This window comes from Sinohyriopsis cumingii, chromosome 4, assembly GCF_028554795.1.
Source record: "Sinohyriopsis cumingii isolate HCF-2022 chromosome 4, ASM2855479v2, whole genome shotgun sequence".
NCBI lineage: Eukaryota > Metazoa > Mollusca > Bivalvia > Unionida > Unionidae > Sinohyriopsis > Sinohyriopsis cumingii.
Genome location: NC_142964.1, coordinates 70,614,748 through 70,635,007, shown reverse-complemented (window position 1 = coordinate 70,635,007; position 20,260 = coordinate 70,614,748). Strand labels below are relative to the sequence as shown.

General features: G+C 34.5%; 1 protein-coding gene across 1 annotated transcript; it reads right to left on the bottom strand.

Annotated features, from left to right (window-relative positions):
* Positions 1–2,530: 2,530 nt before the first annotated feature.
* LOC149801421 (uncharacterized) lies at positions 2,531–20,070 on the bottom strand. Its single transcript, XM_089955523.1, has 3 exons — positions 19,953–20,070; positions 17,998–18,083; positions 2,531–14,681 (listed from the first exon to the last, which is right to left on the bottom strand). Exons 1-3 carry the CDS (start codon positions 19,987–19,989, stop codon positions 14,214–14,216), a joined length of 591 nt encoding a protein of 196 aa, XP_089811649.1. The 5' UTR covers positions 19,990–20,070; the 3' UTR covers positions 2,531–14,213.
* Positions 20,071–20,260: the final 190 nt, after the last annotated feature.

Genomic DNA, 20,260 nt, shown 5'->3' with positions numbered 1-20,260 from the left:
GGATACCATTACGACTCGTGGAGGTATGTACCAAAGGTGCCTAAGAGTGAAGACTGCAAAGTGATAAAATAAAAGTTAGGAAACATTGTCATCTCTAACAGGACGAACAGAGAAGTTGGCAATAAGAACTTCCCTTCAAAGATGAAACTCTTCTAACTTGTTTTGATACATAAAACTTCCAAACTGCTTCTAGGGAATTGGTACCAATCTGATATCAAGGGGAGATCACAAACTGCCACCTAGGTAGTCAGATAACTTTTAGCCTTTTAGTTAAAGGCTTTAACCTTGGAGAGATGGATTTGTAAGGTAACCATAGTTCTCCTGAGGTATTATGATTGGGTAACATATGTGAAATAGAAAGGACAACAGCAAAAAGAAAATGGTACCATTCCTGTTTAAAGCAAGTTTCTGCTGGAGAAACATTTGAAGATGGAATCCACAGCTTTTGTCGTGAATGCTATAAGATCTGACAATGGGGGGGGGGAGGGCTCTTTGATCTTCAGGATGTGTACCTTTACATTATTATCTTCCTCATCACATCCCACATAAGGTCACTTGGGATCCCAAACATCAAGTGGCCATTTAGAGTACCTCTGATTAACTGTCTTGTTGTTGGTCCATAGTGAACAAACTGGTTCTTATGCACAACCTAGAAAATCTAGAACTTACTCCATCTTATGATTTCATCTATACGGGGATACATTTTTCTCATGAACAGAGGATTATTCCATGTCCCAATGGATCAAGAACTTGCAAAGCAATGGAACAGTGCAAATGTCTGCAAATAAGGACTCTTCTCTTTCTACTTCCTATCAAACCATTTGGTGCAAACAGTGTTAAATTGCAACTATCGTATAAAGCACATGTTGCAGATCTGATTTCCTATGTTGGCAGATGTAGTGAATCAAATCTGGGAATTTCATTTCAGAATGTAAAAAGTGTGAGCAGTGAACTTGTTCGATGATTTAGACACGAGTGAAATATTCAGCATGTTGTTATCATGTATTATTCTATTAATGATACACATTATAAGAAACATTAATTCACATCTCACCTTCATAATGAAGAACAGATTGAAAATTGAATAGCCATCTATACTTGCAGTTAAGTCCATCTGAAAACCATTAGAAATAGACCTTCAATGTCACCTTATGAAACTTTTCAGACTGCACAAATTTTTTATTCAATAATTACTCCAGCTGAAAAGTTCTGTTCAAGTGGGAGCAGACATATGCTTCAAACAAGAGTGTCAGTCAGTCAGTCAGTGAGCAAGCGAGTCAATCAGTCAACCAGTCAGTGGGTGAGTCAGTGAGTGATTTGGATTTTTAACATAGCTTTAACAAAATTTCAGTCATATTGCTAAGATGTCTGCAGTGTTGCAATTAAGAGTGACGTCTAGCAATAAGGCATTATGCTGCAGACATGTAGCATCATGTCCCAGCCAGTCGCATTATTCTGACACCAGACCAACAAGTCCTAACACTAACCTCTTAATGCTGAGCGCCTATTGAGGCAGATGTTAGTACCATTTTTATAGGTCTTTGGTATGACTCGGCTGGTTCGAACCTGTGACCTCCCACATTTGAGGCAAACGCTCTAACCACTAGGACACCATTGCAGTCAGACAAAAGTATGAATTTGAATACAAAGTCTCTGGATCTCCCAGGCATAAGGCTATGTTATCAGGGAGATGGAAAAACAAAGAAGCATCATTACACCCACTGTTTTGGGTCCACATCATTACACCCACTGTTTTGGGTCCACATCATTACACCCTCTGTTTTGGGTCCAAGGTCTTCACATCCTAAACACAGTTACTGAGAACAGATTTCTGCAATGAGGTTTTTAAAAATTGATCCATTAATCTTAATTCCTCATATTCCAAACAAACAAGGTGGCAAATTCTGCCGAGTGCTTTAAGTAATGGCCATACATGAGGGATATATCATTTGTAAAACTAATTGATAAGATTTGATGCAAAAGGTCTGTTATATTTGGTAACATTCTGCTCAGCAGCTTTGAGAAGGCATGCAAAAATGTATCTATCTTCAGTAGCAGTGGTCATTTAAGCATTTCAACAAACATGAAAGGTCAAAGTGCAAAAATGGTCTCTATCTTATTTGGTCCAATCCAGTTCAATGGGTTTGAGAAGCCACGTAAAAGTCATTCTAATTTCCATAAGCACATTTGATGAAGACAGAACTCTTAAACAAAGGTATTGGTACTGGAATGCTCCTGTTAACTTCTGTTGAAACTCATCAAGCAAATTTTGAAAAGCACCAATATAGCAAATGAAAATGCAAAACAAATGAAAGACCACACCATAAACTAAAAGTAGAATGTAATCATCAGGTTAAATATTAGGTACCATGGCTGTACATGAAACAGCTTAAGAAATCTGGAACTAAATGTTGATATTCAAATTTGATGCCTACTTACATAATAATAAACAATAGCAACAACAATGCCATTAGAACAGTGATATCTATGTATTGTGCACTGCAAGTGTGACAAAAAAACAAAACTAGCGTAGGAGTAGAATTTTTTTAATATATGTATATATAATATGTAGAAAACCTTAGCCAAACCAAAATAGTCACTCAAAATATGAACTTGGTAACACAATCTACTTGACATTGATAATGCATGTACAGTGTCTATAGGTAGCCTGTTATTCTTATGTACAGTATACTGTCACTAATGTGTACAGTTAAGTATACAATGCTGAGCTTTTTGTGAGAATTAAATGTACAGATATGTATTTTATGCTTACTAAAAGTCAATGTTGTCTGAGTTAAATAAATGGGTGGTACATGCATCCTGCCCTCCTTAAAGTGTATCCTGCTGCCCTAAGAATTCACAGTGTTGACATGATAATAAAATTGCCCTTTATAAGTTCAGCCACAAACTCTGAAGCTAATGTTCTTTAAACACATGTGTATTTTATTGAAATCAATTCATTTCACAACCCACAATACATTTCTATTTTAAAAATTGATTGAATTTATTATATGGTTAAACTGCAATTACTGCGTAACAACCAAGATATTATGCCCTTGAAAGTGTATTGTTCTGCATAAAATGCCTCCATAGGGAAGGTGCACCCTGCTGTATTGGATGGTCAAGAGACAACAATGGAAGAATGCAATACATATTTTACAAAAATAAAGAAAATACTGTTCCTTTCCAGAGATTTTCACAGGAGAATGAAGAACTGAGAGATTTTTGTATGATTCGAATATATGTCCAATAAAGATACTGATGCCCATAATTAAGCCTTATTAAAGTGGAAAGGTTTCCATGGAACAAGATGTTTCTCAATTTCTGGAGTTAATATTTGTCATAAAAACTGTAGTATTGGCTTCCATAAATACTTAACACCGAGCTGATGCTGATGGGCAACTGCTGTTTTGCATAATTCTTTGAAAAAGGGGAGGCAGTAAGAAAAGAATTTCATAATTGAAACAAACTCAATCATTCATATTTCACATGGATATTTGTGGGTATGATCTACAAAACCAATTTGATCTGCGCATTTTCATTTTAAATGCCATTTATAATGAAGCAATAACATTAAATTTGTGCCTGTGTTCATTTTAACGTGATTGCGGGAGCCATGTGACTTCAAGCAGCTTACATTTACATGTATTCGTTTGTTTGAGAATTATGGATAAATAATCATCACATGAAAACTTAAGAGATATAATCTGCCAAAGGACTTCCTTCATTTACAAGTAGCATATGGGAAATTACTTTCAATGTATGCCAATTTTCAATTTACACCATAACCTCAGGAGCACATCAGTGGTGTAAATGAATCATTAACTGTAATGATCTTGGAGTAACTGGTTCCATACAGCAACTTGTGAAGACCCTCCAGCTTGACAAACATATGCCTGGTCATGGGCATGTTTTAATATTCCAAATTATTAGTTTGTGAGGAGTGAGAGAAATAAACATTTGTATATTATTTTCCTCTTTTCTATGGCTACCCACCCTTTCATCAAAATCTGCCAGGCACAAATAAGCATTCATGAGTATATGCCCACAACATAAAAATTTGTCAGGCTATACAGGTAAATAAGGTGTAATGTACAACTACTGCTTCCTAGCACTTATTTCATTTTACCTACAATATAGATGCCTTTTTTATATCATATACATCATATAAAAGAAATCTTTAAGTCAATACAAAATAAAAGTAATATCAAATAAAAAGTGCAAGTGCCTTAAATATAGAGTAATTATTCAAATTGCCATATGCAACGCATGTCATGGATACACAAGCTTGTAGATCATTTAAATCATTAACACACCATTATATGCTAAGTTCTGTTTTATAAGTACAGAATAAAAGACAAAGATAACAAAAACTTTGAGATCATGTAAAACCAAAAGCAACTGAACTGGAAAAAGTGAAGAGAAACTCTTTTAAGTAAATGTTTAATATTAGTGAACAAAAGAAAAACAATCAATTTAATCATGTTTAAAGATGCTATGTATAGAACATATCAAAAACCACCATTAAGGATGTGTAAATTTTGAAGATAAAAAGCATCCCTTATATCTATAAGTCACAAATGACAGAATTGTTCATGACAAAAAAAATTACAATGTAGAAAAAATAAAAAGTTTGTAAAATTAAAATATAAAACAACTATTGCATAAACATGTGGGCTTTATAAAGACTTTCTGGAAAACTACTATCATGATATGTTTGCTAACAACCAGTTGGTAAGTAGCAAGCGAATAATGCACGTATTAATACTGCACACACAGAATGGGATTTCGTTCACAAAATAATACAAAAATATAGTACATACACTCAATAATAGTTCTAATAAGAATTATACCCAGATGCTTGTAGGGAATACAAGTGAGAACAATGCTCACAGTGGGAACTATTTTAAAGACATATGCATAAGGTAATTAAAAAGTATAAAATAAAATGAATGAAAATGACACAATTTCAATGGTAGTGAGGACAGAGACCATTTACTTTTGCAGACCAATATAAACATGATGAATGATAATTATGTAAAAAAGATACTGAATAAGTGCCATGGCAAAGGATTGTTTAAATCCCTAACTAAAAATATGGAATGATGATCAGATCTACAAGCGGAAATAAATATTAGATAAGGCTGGATAAACTGAAGAAAAAAATAAACAGTGACCATTATCAAATTTCACACCAGCATGCGTGGAGGAAATCAGAAAACATTTCAAGCATAGACAAGTTTATGGGAGTTGGATAATCATTAACAACCACAGGGAAAAAGGTCATGATCCTGCAAAAATGGCTCAGTAAGCATTTTGATATTCGGCTGGACTATAAGGACAATGCCTCAAAGATAATGGTTATCCAAAAATCATATTCGGTATGAGAGAAAAGTGAGTGTTAGTACATCTCTTGGTATATTTTGTCATGATATATGCAGAGAGATAGAGAAGAGAGGAAGGAAAGAATAAGCTTAAGTGGAAAGTTAATGATGTGTCAGGACATTTCTATGAAAATGAACATTTTAGTGTAGTAACTTCTTTTAGGTGAACTGGAATTGTTTCCACCTGCAGTGTTTATATAAACAGTTATCATCTACCATATCTTATTCTGGTGATTATTTTATACCAGAGGTCTTGTCCCCCACCCCTCAACCCCAATGATCTTCCAGATGAGCCAGAATCACCAGCCATATATCTATCAATAACAGTCAATTACTGTAAAGAAAAAAAAGCAACCAAAAAAAAATGTAAGAGGAAACATCTTTAAAAGAAAATTCTCACACCCTGAAAAAGTAATGCACCCAAAATTGGTCACATGATTATGCTGTATAAGAATTACAACTAATAATGGCATTATAACATGTGTACATCAAAGTTTTCAATTCTGAGTTAAATTTGTTATACAATACTGACGGAAGGTTTATCTAAGAATAAAAAAGATGTTATGGCAACGAAAGTTAATAAATGCACTGCTGAAGGATGGAAAATAGGATATTTTTTAATGTATGTTTCATTTTCGCTTGCTATATGCTGTGAATTTTAGTATCTTAAACTGAAATCATAAATCCAATCCATCACATTTTCAAGTTTCTCATCTAATGCAATTTGTGTGAAAAAATCTCAGTCACATAATGTTATTTCAACAAGATTAAACATGAACATACCATGAGAAAAGAATCCTCAAGTTCTTATTAGTTTTTACATATATGTTGAGTGTATCATATAACGTCAACATTTTTTGTTTAACTTAAAAACTTTACTGCAGCAGGAATCATAAGCAACATAATCTTATCAATTTCTGCACAAAAGAGAATTTAACAAAGCATGTAGAATAATATTTAAGGAAAAAAGTCAAAAACTGATAAAAGCTACAGAGAAGGGATCAAAGAAAATATCAGAATTATAGTTAAATTATACTGAAAAACACCTAATATCTAAACATATTAGTGTTAGAAAATAGGTATTTATTTGTAACATGGTTTAAACAGTTTTATAAATGAAGTCACAGATTCCACCCCACCACACCCATCCCCAAAGTGAAAATTATTACAAAATCTTGATATTATAGAATCTGTTTGTATAGTTCAATAAAAATAACCAGGACTCAATTTTAGCTGCTAATGTTTTGGAATGTGGGAGAATACATGTGACCTGAAACAAATGTGATGGAATATACTTAAAAAATAAATCTGAAAAGATGACAGGCAAACTGCTTCCAAAAGAGGAAAAAAAATTCAGCCTCTTATACATTGTTAACTCTTCCACATCTGAAATCTCATTGACAACATATAAATCTAAATGTGTATGCTGTCATTTAATTAAAAAGATGAGACAGTGTGGCAAAAACAAGTAAAGCAAGAGACACCACTAAAGAAAGCATAATTAATGTACCATATTTACCAGCTTTATAATTATGGTCAAGCTGAAAACAATACAGACCCTATTCTGCCGTTGCATCATATTCCAACAAATCAGAGTCAATACTCTATTTTCTACTTATTATGCATAGCAAACTGCATAGACCCAGATCTGCCAGTGCATTATGTAATGGCAGATCTGGATCTTTGCAGTTTTCAGTTTGATCCAACTTACATACAGGTATTTATGGTAATTGATGGAATACCAATACAACCATGTCTGCACCTTAGCAAAGTAGCAAAGTCTTTTCTGTAAAACCAAAGTTTTTCTGTTAATCATTTTTTCACTCTAGGAACACTGCCAATTTCAAACAAATTGGATATATATAAAAAAACAATCAAACAACATATCTGGTTACACAGTATGAACTGTCTAAGTGTGTGATCATTAGGGCACCAGATATTATCCTAGTCAAATCAGCAAACAACAGGTGTCATTACTTGATTGATCACAAAGTGCACAGGACAAGGTTGGCTAGTGGTTCACTGGAATTTCAAATAAACAAATGACTGACAGATGGAGGAAGAGGTAGGCAGATGTAGTAAAGGGATTCTTCAATTCAATTAAAAGGTCTCTGTCCATAAATGAGATTGTTTTAAGTGAAACACTGTCTTAATATCATGTATCAGCAGATTAAACAAAACTGGAAGAATAATAAAAACATATTTTAAAGCAACATATGATACTGTCTACACTTCATTTATGATCCAGTAACAAATATACAGCCCAAAAGTCATACATTTTGTACACTGTAACCAAAAATGGAAATATTCCATTCAATAAAAAAAATGTATGCCTTATTATGGCATAATTCTATGCCATCTCATGTGGCATAATCCTAACATTTTTGTATGATGTTTTGGATATGATCAGTAAAGCTGTTTCAGTGGGATTAGCTAAATGACAATTACTGACAAGTTATCCATCCAGACAAATCTAAAGTACTTTTTTTGTCCATGTTTCAAAATGACATCTTTCACATGCTCACACAACTGTGATTTTCTTACAGGTAAACACTGGAACTCATGCACTGATCTGAATACAGGAATGACTTAAATCTATGAAGAAGCTAACATGTACAATGATCATCTTTGACTAAAATGCTGACAATCAAAATGCACATTTTAAAGTGCAAAAAGTAAATGCACACAAAAATTAAAAATAGTAAATACATTCAGACAAAAACAAGAATATATTTAAGTACATAAAACACACCATAAAGTCTAAATAAAAGCAAGGCAGAATTTTCCGCATGTGAAGTTAATCAAACAATACAGTTTAATTGTAACAAGCCAGCAACCTGGAAGAAAATGCAACTTGTTGCTAAAACTTCACCTTCAATTTGCAGTAAAGTGACGTTCATTTGTCATGTATTTGCCAGTTACCAGGTAAGATACAATATAGTTCCAATCACCTCTCGGATTAATTGTAACATGCCAGCAACTAGAAAGGAAAAGTAGTTTTGGGGTGTAAAACTTCTCCTGCAATTAGCAGTAAAGTGATATTCATTTTGCTATGTATTTGCTAACTATCAGGTAAGAATATTTGCATCATCAAGTTTAGCAAATCATAGTATTGGTTTTGCAATTTGAATGTGTAAGTAATAGCAACAAAGGTCCGCTTGAACCTTAATTATACATGGCCATCACAAATTATCTATCAATGTGTTTACCCATGAACATGAATCTCCTCACCAACATGAGCACATTTCAACTAGCCAACAATATACACAAGTCACTCAAGCATGCAGATTAGTTCATAGTGAAAAGATTTGGTGTGAATGAGTTACTTTCGTAAAAATGTATCTACATTCCATTTTTCATATGTATAGGTTTAAAAAAAAAGAAGACATGGTGGGTGTAATTGATGAAATGCTCACCATTCAAATGTACAAATTAAGTTGCAATTTCCTAGTTTTGATACAGCTAAGATACATCCATATACCAATTCTTCTTCAGTGCAAGTGAAATAAGGTGTGAGATACTAGTGGGGTAATGAATGAATGAACAAATAAACAGCCAAAAGACTATATCCCTTCCCAACACAAAACTGATCACTGTTGCATTAAATAATCAATGACTTTGAAATTATAAACATCAGTACTGACATTTTATTTCTTCTAAATCAACTTCAGAAAGATTGTATGCAACTTAAGGCATAAAGACAGTTTGTTGATACTGCAGAGGAATAAAGTCAGAGCAAACAAAATGTTACTTTATGTTTAGACATGTTTCATGTCATTCAAGTTACACTGATAAACCAGCCTAGCGGCCTTCAACACTAGACCTGATCACATATCAAGTTATTATATGGCATGAGACTACGATAAAATATCCCATAATAATCTGATTTTTTATAGTCACAAACTTTACAAAGAAGAAAGTATTCTCTATCTAGTGTAAAATACATGCAGAAATAATTTTATACCACAGCAGCAGCTACAAGCACTAAAACTACTACTACTCTGACTACTACTACTATTATTAAAAACTATATTGTATTACATTGGTCTAATCATCAATATATATCAAGTATCCCTGATGGTCTTGCACTTCTTTCTGTTCTGACCTGAAAGAAAAGTTATTTCTCACCCAATCTGAAGCCTAGGATTGTCCCTGCAAAGGTTCCAAATAAATTAATGTCTTGCTGTCTTGCCCTCTGCCACTGCAGTTACATATCCCAAGTGTTTATTACTTGCAAAAACTTTAACAATGAAGTGTGAAACCAGATGATGCATCTGACACCATTTCTGCTGCTGTTGCCACTGAAGAAGTTAGGTCTCTATCGGCTAAATGAAGGCTCATCAAGAAAGAAAAACTTCTTCTTCCTAAACAAAAACATGAGAGATCCCTATGGTAACACCTAATAACATGGTACAACATTAACAATCTGCCCAAGTGGGCCTGATCCTGCTCATCTGGATAGCTTGCAAAATTCACATACATATTGAAATTGCTAAGGGGAAAGAAAAACTTGGAACACATACCATATTTACTCACTTATAAGTCAAGTCTAACTGCAAACAAAGATCCTAATCTGCCATAGCATAAAGCACCTGCAGATCAGGTTCTATGTTGTTTGTGCGACTGATTACTCCTAACAAACTGCACAGACCCAGATGATGTGATGGCAGATCTGGGTCTGTGCAGTTTACAGCTGGGCTCGTCTTATAAGCAAGTATATTCAGTAGTTGCTACATGGTAACGACAATGTTCTTCTTTCCTAGACCATATATAAAGGGTCACTTTCCTGGTATAAAAAGGCCATATCACATATATGATCAGCATTGTTCCCCTGAACTTTATCAGATCGCTCCCTGCTCCCAGGCACTTGGCTCTAATTCATAAACTGTTCATAGCTCCACCATTAATGTATTTACCCACTTGTCATTACAAGGTATCCTGGTTTTTGCAAAATTCAGTCAAATTCTGTTGAGCAGTTTTTGAAAGGTTTTTCTACTTTTAATAACTGCCATTTTATAATGGTGAACTAGCATCATTTAAACAATATGAAAGAGTTTCATGCCAAGATGCTTTCTTTTAAATTTTGTCAAATCTACTGAAGAGTTTTTGTAAAGAAGTCATATTAATGTATCTCTATTTTAGAAATGGTGGCCACATTTAACGGTAGATTGGCATCATTTAGACAAATCTAAAAAAGATCTTCATGCCAAGATGATGTCAGTCAAATTGGGTAAAATTCTGTCAAGTTGTTTAATGGTTGCTTAATGGTTTTTCTATCTGTATTAATGGCAGCTATATTTTATGGTGGCTCTGCATCTTTGCAACAAATAAGAAACACTTCATGCCAAAATGCTGTCAAAGTTTGTCAAATTCTGTTGAACAGTTTTTAAGAAATCATTGAAAGGATTTTCAATTGTTAGTAATTTGGCGATATTTGCTAACAGATTGGCATTATCTGTGTAAATTGTAAGTTCTTCAAGCCAGCCTGCTTTTTTTAAATTTAGTAAAATTCTGCAGAGTGGTTTTTCAGAAGTTGTACACAGAAACATGTCTGATCCAAAATGGAAGAAGGATCATTATTTAAACTCACTTGGTCTCCTGGCCAGGAAAGCTAAAAATATGATACAATATGTTGGATGTTAATCTAATGCTTCAAATACTGTAGCTATTCTAACAGAATCCCTCTTCTAATAAACGCACCCCTTTTTTACCACAAAGAAAGACATCCTACCTTACTGAGGCTTATAGATCCATACATATCCATTAAGGTATGCCCAAATAATTAAAACAGTAAACAAGTAATCCAACAATTGCTAGAGAAATCAAAACAAATTAATTTACAAATGTTTTCAATCAAACAGCAATGTACAGTATTCAGTGACCCCTTTGGAGATTGTATCGCCCCCAGGGCATCTATAAGAATAATTGCAGTATGCAGGTTAAATAAAATAATTCTTCTTGGCCAAAAAAGGGATAAAATAACTATTAGCATTTATTAATAAAGCAGAAAACTGTATTTTGATTCAGAAGAAGAAAAAAAACTAAATTCAAATATATATGATTAATTTCTGCCCAAAAATTGCATCAATATGGTTAATAAAACAAAATGTGAAGCATCAACCTCCTTTTCCCTAATGCCAATATATTTTTAGTGACAAAACAATATTTTGTGCCAAAAAAGAAAACTTCAAGAAAATTAATTTGTATAATATAGTTTCTCCAAGACTTCTTCCCTAATCATGTTAATGTTAGAAAAATATACTCTTAAATCCAGCCCTTACAAAAATACAAAAATTCATCTTTCCCATCTATATGTGATGTAGACAAAAGGGAAGAAACTTTTTTTTACACATCACCTCCACTAACTTCACTTCGCAGCTACCCATCAACTAGATGTTTACCAGTTTAAACTCGGTGATGCATTTGCAGGAAGATGTTGGAGGATTTAATAGCAATGTGATCGAATAAGTATTCTCTGAAAAAAGTAATTTACTAAAACATTTACATTCTCTAATGATTACATTTCCCGATCACATTAACATTATAAGAATAGGTAACATGAAGAATATCCATTCAACAGATATGCCATGAACAGCTGGCATGTTGGTTGAATGGTGGTCATATGATGGTCATTGATGGACACCTGGAAATAATGAAGATATCCTTGGATTTCAAGAAGCCAAAGTATGATATTAATTGTACTGGGCAAAAGCTTAAATTGGTATACACTAATGGGCTGTCACCCAGTGGTGTCAAGGGGAGGTAAGGGGAATGAGTTTCTTCCCTTTGTGTACATGGTCTACACACAGGAAAGATGAGAGGGCTAGACTGCCACCTATATATCACTGGAATATTTCACACCACAAAGAGGAACATTTTGCCTAGATTACCCAAGAAAAGCCAACAGAAAACTTTAAATAGGACACTCAAGGCCTAGTCTGTTTAGGAATTGAGCTGATGTATGTATGGGTTAATAAAAACATATTAATAGTCTTCATGTATGCATAAAAATGCCCATATTCCAATTAAAAGATGCCAGTATAAACCATATCTATTACAACTTTGACCAACCCTCCTTGTTTATAGGGTTGGGTTATGTCGGGTAGGGTCAAAAGGTCTCAATGATGACAACTAAATCTGCTTTGTTTGAAACAAAAAACATACAATCTCTCTAACCTACCCAAAAAGATTAGGACCCCTTTTCTAAAATCTGTCTGATCATAAACAATAAAATTAGACTGATAGCCCCTAAATCAGTTATCTACTTCGCTGTTTTAATTTATTAATGTCAATTACTTTCAGCTTGAACGGAAAGAAAATGATTTTGCAAAATTCCTAAGACTTTTAATAGTCTTACTTTACTGTCATGATTGCACATAATGTAGTACTAATTTACACATTCATCAGCTAGACGACATGCCTTGACCTGTGAAATTACGACACTTGTGCATGAAATGTGTGTCAATGAGACAGAGCTGCATGCAAAAAGGTGAATCAAAATGATAAAAGGAATGTTTTTTTGACATTTTGTTAAAAAAGACACGAAAGAAACTACAAATAGATGACCTTTTGTATTGTGTACAAGGAGTTAAAAATGAAACAAGGTCTGCTGAACATGCATCCATGGGAAAATAGATTTGTATGTCATCACTTCTATTTTGAAATAATACCTTGAAAAAATAGTTACATGTACATAAATATTAGCCCTAGAAAAGTAAAATATCTATCTTGTAATGAATACACAGTGTGCATAATAATAAAACTATATACACACTTCACATTTCTAGGATATAGACGGTGATATGTTATGCAAAAATAAAGCCTACAACACAAATGAAGTAACTTACAAAAAAGATGCATTAAATCTTTAAAATCTAACACACCCACACGCATTTGGATGCAAAGCTTAATACTACATTAAAATACTGGGACTGATTGTCTAAAAGAAGCACTTAAATTTTCCAAGTGATAAACAAAGACAACATACAATGAAGCTGAAAACCTGATAATAAAACAAAAGTTTCATGTCACTGCATTTCTATAAATGTGGAAATTAGAGGAGTGATATGTATATATCTTCTTCACACACACACATGCACACACACACACACAACTGTTAAGTCCGATACCACAGAAAACTATTCAATTACTTAATTATGTGTAAATCACAATTTTCTCAGACCAAGCTAACTAAAGACTTGGAAACATTGCAAAGTTGAGTATTAAGGTTGAAGGTTTATTCCAGATCTAAGTTAAAATTTTTTTTAGAAATTATATCCTTCCAGCATTTACCAAAGAAATGATTTTACATTTTAACTGCAAAAAATACCACCAATATTCCAAATTGAAAATTAGCACAATGAAAATGGCAACAAATCGTCTGAGATCAGAGATGTTTCATGTGGAATTGTTTTGATATCATATCAAAAACAAGGTGCTCTAACACGGAATGACAAAATTAAAATGAAACATAAAGAGAGATTGTTTTGTACTTGCAATACTAACATTAAGCAGATAAAAATGCATATTCACATGTTTTTGGGACAAGACCTCAATGAATGATCAGGAAATAAGACATGTTTAGCTATGAAAATTGCTCCTAAATGCGATGTCTGGAAACAATTTACACTAAAAAAAAACATAAGACTGCTTATAGCAGTCAAAATTTAAAATAGATAATAACATGTTCACACAAGACTCACTTCTGACATTTGGATATAAAAACCTATATATGCATCTGTATAACATATATTTGAACATTTCATTACTTAATCAATACTTCCTCTCAGACAAGGATTCATTATGGAGATGCTTTGGTAAACTGTGTCTCTATGACTTCATCTTGACAAGTGGTATATTTTTATGTGATGAGCATTGATTACAAACCCATTCAGCATACACTTCCTGTGTCAACATGAGAAATGCTGGTTCTGTTAGACCAGTGCATGCTCGATGGAACCAAAAATTACACCCACTCTCACACAATATGGCTTGGTCATTATCGTGCACTTCTTTATGACAAACTCCACAGGGATATATTGGTGGTGCATTTGGATTGGATGGATTGAAAATCATTGATGCATTCGGTGGATACACTTTGCCAGCCATTGGTGGTCCAGACATAGGGGGTAATGGACCTGGAACTGGCATTCTTGTTTGCATGTGCCTCTGACCAAGTGTCAGTCTATGTGGCAAAGGAGCATGGGGTTGATCATCAAAAGGATTCTGTGCAACTAATGGCCCCGGGGTTGGTCCCATAGGCACAGGAGGAATTAGGTCTTTGGCATTGGTATTATACTGAAAAATGGCAAGAAAAAAATAGTATGATGGCATAGCATAATCAATATATTTTCACTCTTTTTTCATGGCTTATTCAGGAAATCTTTCTCAAAGATATTAAAATATTTTTTATTGACAAAGCAATAGGTTGAGCAATTATAAGCTTAAAATAATAAGCCAGAACTCTGAGTTTAAAAAAAACAAACATGCAGAGAACAAATTCTCTTAAACTGGGTTACAGCAGTCTTGTATATAGAAAAAAATTTATGAAACACTACTATATATATATTCATGCATACAGTACAGGTCACATTTATTTTCGGAACCCCACGCATCAAAGTGGGGGACTTGATCCCATCCACTTTTGCTCCACGATGGAGCAATAAAATACAGACAAATCACAACCATACTTTAGCCAGCATGGCGATGGTACCTCAACTGTGGAGCAGCTGATCGGCATTACTGATTTTAACAGCCAATCAATGAACACCCATGGAAAAACCAAGAGGTCACGAATGATTTACAAATAAAGACCATTAAAAAAAATCAGTAAGCTTTATTTTGAACATATATATGGACAACAGAAATTAATTTTTTAAGTCTTGTATATCTTGCACATTCATAAAACTTAAATGCTGACTTGACGAGAGCCATACCTTGCTGAGCTTCTCCTGAACAGTGTAAATTTATGCTACTGTTTAAATATGAAAAGTAATCCTGTGAGGTATGAACAATTAAATTCCAGATAACAGCAGCATCTGCTAAAAAATACAAACAACAAAAACAGAAAGAAATTAATGTACACATCAATGCAAATCAAGTGTTTAGTACTTAAGCAGTAATGGCCTTGTTACAAGATTAAACATACATGTACACAACTATTAAACTTGTTCAATTCTGAATGCATGGGTAATGTAGGGGGCTGGCCATTTAATTTTATGGGGCTAAATTAATATATAGGCTATACATGGTAGCCAATATAACTAGTGGAGGAAGAACCCCATAAAACCACAATAAGAACCACTGGCCCTCAGGGAGCAACTGGCAAACTTTCTTCTATACCCACAAACACTGAGCTTGATTCTCAAACCCACATGTAGTACTCATCAAGATGCATCCACTCATCAAGTTTCATGAATCTAGATAGCAAAGTATTAACAGCATTCACTAAACTTATGTGGTCATGAGCTAAAACTTGACCTAAGCATGTCAAATGTAGGTTACAGTGACCATTTTGCATGGGTGTGGAACTAACAAGAACAAAAATCATCTAATTTGATAATTCTAGCATGAACTGATATTGAACTGATATTGAGAAATAAACTTAAAACACTTTATTGAACCGAAGTCAGTTCAGCACAAAATATGGGCCATAGCAAACTCCTTGTGTGATGAGAGCATAGTAACTGTTATGATACACACCCTCATCAAATTTCTTATTTCCAGTTATAACAGTATATATACAGGATTCTAGATACCTGAGCTAAACACAAATATTATAACCAAAAATGTACACTGTAGCATATATGCACAAAACTATCCCCATATCCCCCACTCAACTGGGTCTAAGTGTTGTGAGACCCACTTCAAACTGTTGCCTTGGACCAAGGAAGAAAGAAAGATTGAGATACAGTGAGGGTTTACTATTAGTAAAAGGCAAACTAGAGCTTATGTTGATATGTTGTTTTAAATCACGCTGGCCTTAAATAAATGTGATTTTATCTTATCTTACATGCTTTTATATGTACAGATACCAATGCCAAGGATAGTATAATTGCTTTACTCTGTGTGTGTGTGTGTGTGTGTGTGTGTGATTAGGATGTTTAATGTAGCTTTAACAATTTTTCAGTCATATCACTACTATGTCTGCAGTGTGACAGTTTATAGTGATGTCTAGTACTGGGGCAACATGCTGCAGACATGTAGCATCATGTCCCACCCAGTCACATTATCCTGACACCAGGCTGACCAGTCCTAACACTAACCTCTTAATGCTGAGTGCCTAGCAAGGCAGCTGTTAGAAACATTTTTATAAGTCTTTTGTATGACTCGGCCAGGGTTCGAACCCACGACCTCCTGCTGCTGAGGCAGACGCTCTAACCACTAGGCCACTTGAGCAGTCCGCTTTAATGCAAAGAGCTAAAAAGTGAAGACAGAACAATATTAACCATAAGACTACCAACTCTATCTGAATGTAATGGTTTTTACACCAGCTAATGGATTCCTTAATGCACACATACCCTCAATTTCCTGACCAGGATTTCACGATTTTAGGAGACTGAGGGACTAGGTCTCACCATGTCAAAAGACTGACGAGACCTCTGTGTGTGTGATTAGGATTTTTAACATAGCTTTAACAATTTTTCAGTTATATCCCTATGATGTCTGCAGTGTGGCAGTTTATAGTGATGTCCAGCACTGGGGCATCATGCCGCAGACATGTAGCATGATGTCCCACCCAGTCACATTATCCTGACACCAGGCCGACCAGTCCTAACACTAACCCCTCAATGCTGAGCACCAAGCAAGGCAGCTGTTAGTACCATTTTTGTAAGTCTTTGGTATGACCCGGCCGGGGATTGAACCCACAACCTCCCACTTCCAAGACTGACGCTCTAACCACTATGCCACTGGAGCGGTAACGAGACCTCTGTATTAAATAGTTTCATTATCCTGGCCTGGAAATGAAAATTTGTATGGGCTGCCAGACAGATGGATGAATACATCAATTACATACAAATGGGGGGCTGGTGGAGGGAATATGCAAATCCTCAGGCTTTTACTGCATATTCCAACCCCTTTCCACTCTCCCTGACCCCCAAATAGTGACCCATGGATCTTACTGCAAAACTTCAATATAAACATGATTCATTTTCTGCTATAACTGCAAATATGAAGTTTGGTCAGAGACAATCTGAAAATCTTATTGTGACATCTTTGTACATACGAATTTTAGCACTCTGAATTAATGCATTATTTCAAAGAATAATTAATGCAATCTATTCCCATAAATTGTTATTCGGATGCTGACACATGCAGATCAACTAAATCCAGGCCTGGAAACCATAACATTCTCAGAGTCTGAGATTGAGATTTGAACATCAACCAATCAACAAAATCTTGTGCTCACAAGTTTGCTGACCAAGAAATCAACCAATCAAATACAGTTTTACTTTTGTAATGCCACATTTGACTTGTTGAAAGTGAAAATTCCTTCTCAAACTCAAGCTTTATGTTCTTCAGGTCAGATGAACTAGGTGCTTAACTATATATGGACTGCATATTCTATATCTTCAAGAGTACTTTTTCATAAATAATCTTATCAAAAACTTGCCTGTCCTTGGGATTTCTTTCGTCGCTTTGGCGGTGTGTTGGGCTGACTGAACTGTTCATCACCAGGATTTCCTAGGTTTGGAGAATCTGAAATTTCAATGAAGAATTATATAATAAGAAAATAACATTCATACTGAAATAAAATTTACTGTGATAATAGAAAATAACATGAAAGTAAATGTAGCATTTTGATTTCCTCAAGACATTAAAGACCCATTTCATACTTAAATGATCATTTGCTTGACATATCAGAATATACACGAGTATACAATAACTGTCCATGGGTTCCATAGTGTATACCATCATACAGTGTGAATATATTATAATGAAGTACATTATATAATACTCCTTCATTATAATACAATCCATGAAGCCATAAAATACGCTGTTTCATAGTGAGACTGCCTTATTATGAAATATGATACAGATCGACCATCTGCATACTGTACTGCTTCACTAAATTTTTAACCAACAAAGATATAATCATAGGTTTCAAAATGCTTTCAAATGCTCAAGAAGATAATGACACATTTCAGAAACATTTTAACTGATTCTTTAAAATTAAAAATTTCTCCATGGCCGGAATCAAGGTCCTCAACTTTATAATTGCACCAGGATTATGACCCAATCCAACATCTTTTACAAACAAAGTCTGTTCTGTATATTCACCCTACCTGACGCTGATGTATGGAATCGCATCATTGGTCAAATGAGGCCATTCCCAAACTAAAAGTACACAAATATTTAAATACAGCATCAATCTAACATCAACATCCTAGTCTCTAAAACTTCAATAAAATTCAATTTTGTGCAGCATAGGCTATAACGTAGCCTGGAATGCTGCGGTGCTGAGGGTCTTAAGGTTAGTGATCAGCAAACAGGTGAATACAGACACTTACCATGATGATACTATATACGTCTATTAGTTGTTCTTTACTATTTATTAAAATGCATTTAGTTTCCACTTTAAATCAGATGATTGTGGGAAATGTAGATTCCAGGATATGCAAGGGAAGTTACTCTGATATTGTGGCAATACCCTAAAAATATCCATACAATGGCATATACTTGTCCTAATGTTTGGAACTTAATGTATATGTTGCATAACGGGCAAGTCAACTTGAAAAATGTATGCTACTTAATGGCCCTCATTCTGCCACCTGACCCTCAAACAACAGAAACTTACTTTGAGAGAATTAAGCAATGCCTCTTTAATCACCTGTAATGGGGAAGATGCTGGATTGTTGGTGAGAATGGGCCCACCAACAATAGCATGAATGTACATGTCGACCATTAACTATTTAAACTCCAGCTGCTCCATCAAAAAGTAAGAAGTCATGTACATCCAAGTTTAAAAGTCAACATCACTTGTAAATGACACCAAAATACAACAACATTAACATATTTCACATTTTGACTCATATAATGCTACCACATATTTGATCTCTTGCTTCTTGACAATGATGGTAATTATTAGACCAACAAGAAGATCTCCGCTTTTTTTCTGACATTACTGGCAGCGGAATAATGTCAGAAAGAAATAAAAGCAGAGATCTACTTGTTGAGCTATGTAAGTATGTGACCCAATTCCTGCATAACATCATTGGACATGATCAGATCACGAACTGGTTAAAAGATCTGTTACAGTGATATTTTAGAACATGGGTACGGCTATGTTTGGAAACTGAAATTTAGGAGTGCATTTTTAAAATAATGTTCTTGCCATCAATCACCAAATCAACTGTGATGCAGAACTAGTAATTTATTGTCAACCAGTGTATATGACAGAAGCACATGATAGGTAGCGATATGCAGTAAAATACCGAAAACCTCGAATACCGCGATACCACAGAACCCGCGATATCGTAGAAATTTACTTATACTAGTCACACCAACAACGCAAAGGACGCTATACACAAAAGAAGCACAAAATCAAGTTTTATAACAAAAATAAACCTTGGACTTGAGATGGTGTCCTTCTCCCTTTGGGCATTAGTTTATGTTTTTAGAACAAATTCTTCTGTGTAACATTATAAATTAAACATAATCGCATCTCTAGAACAAAACTGAACAATTTCATAGCCGGAAAGATGAGATGCGGAACAAATTTCGCTGAGCGCAAGTTAAAGACCGGAAAGAAAGGTGGCGTGCCCATTAAACGAGGAACAAGCTGCATACGTAAATACAGTTAAAGCGACACTTGTTTTTTGTTGTGGGGTGTGTGTGTGTTTGTTTGTCTTTAAATATACAAATATCTTTTAATT

Bases quoted from the DNA above. Each gene is read 5' to 3' on its own strand.
- LOC149801421 (XM_089955523.1), bottom strand. From the start codon at position 19,989: ATGCCCAAAGGGAGAAGGACACCATCTCAAGTCCAAG. The intron at 18,084-19,952 runs GTTTATTTTTGT...TTGAAATTTCAG, and splicing joins GACACCATCTCAAGTCCAAG to ATTCTCCAAACCTAGGAAAT. The intron at 14,682-17,997 runs GCAAGTTTTTGA...GCCATTTTTCAG, and splicing joins GAAAGAAATCCCAAGGACAG to TATAATACCAATGCCAAAGA.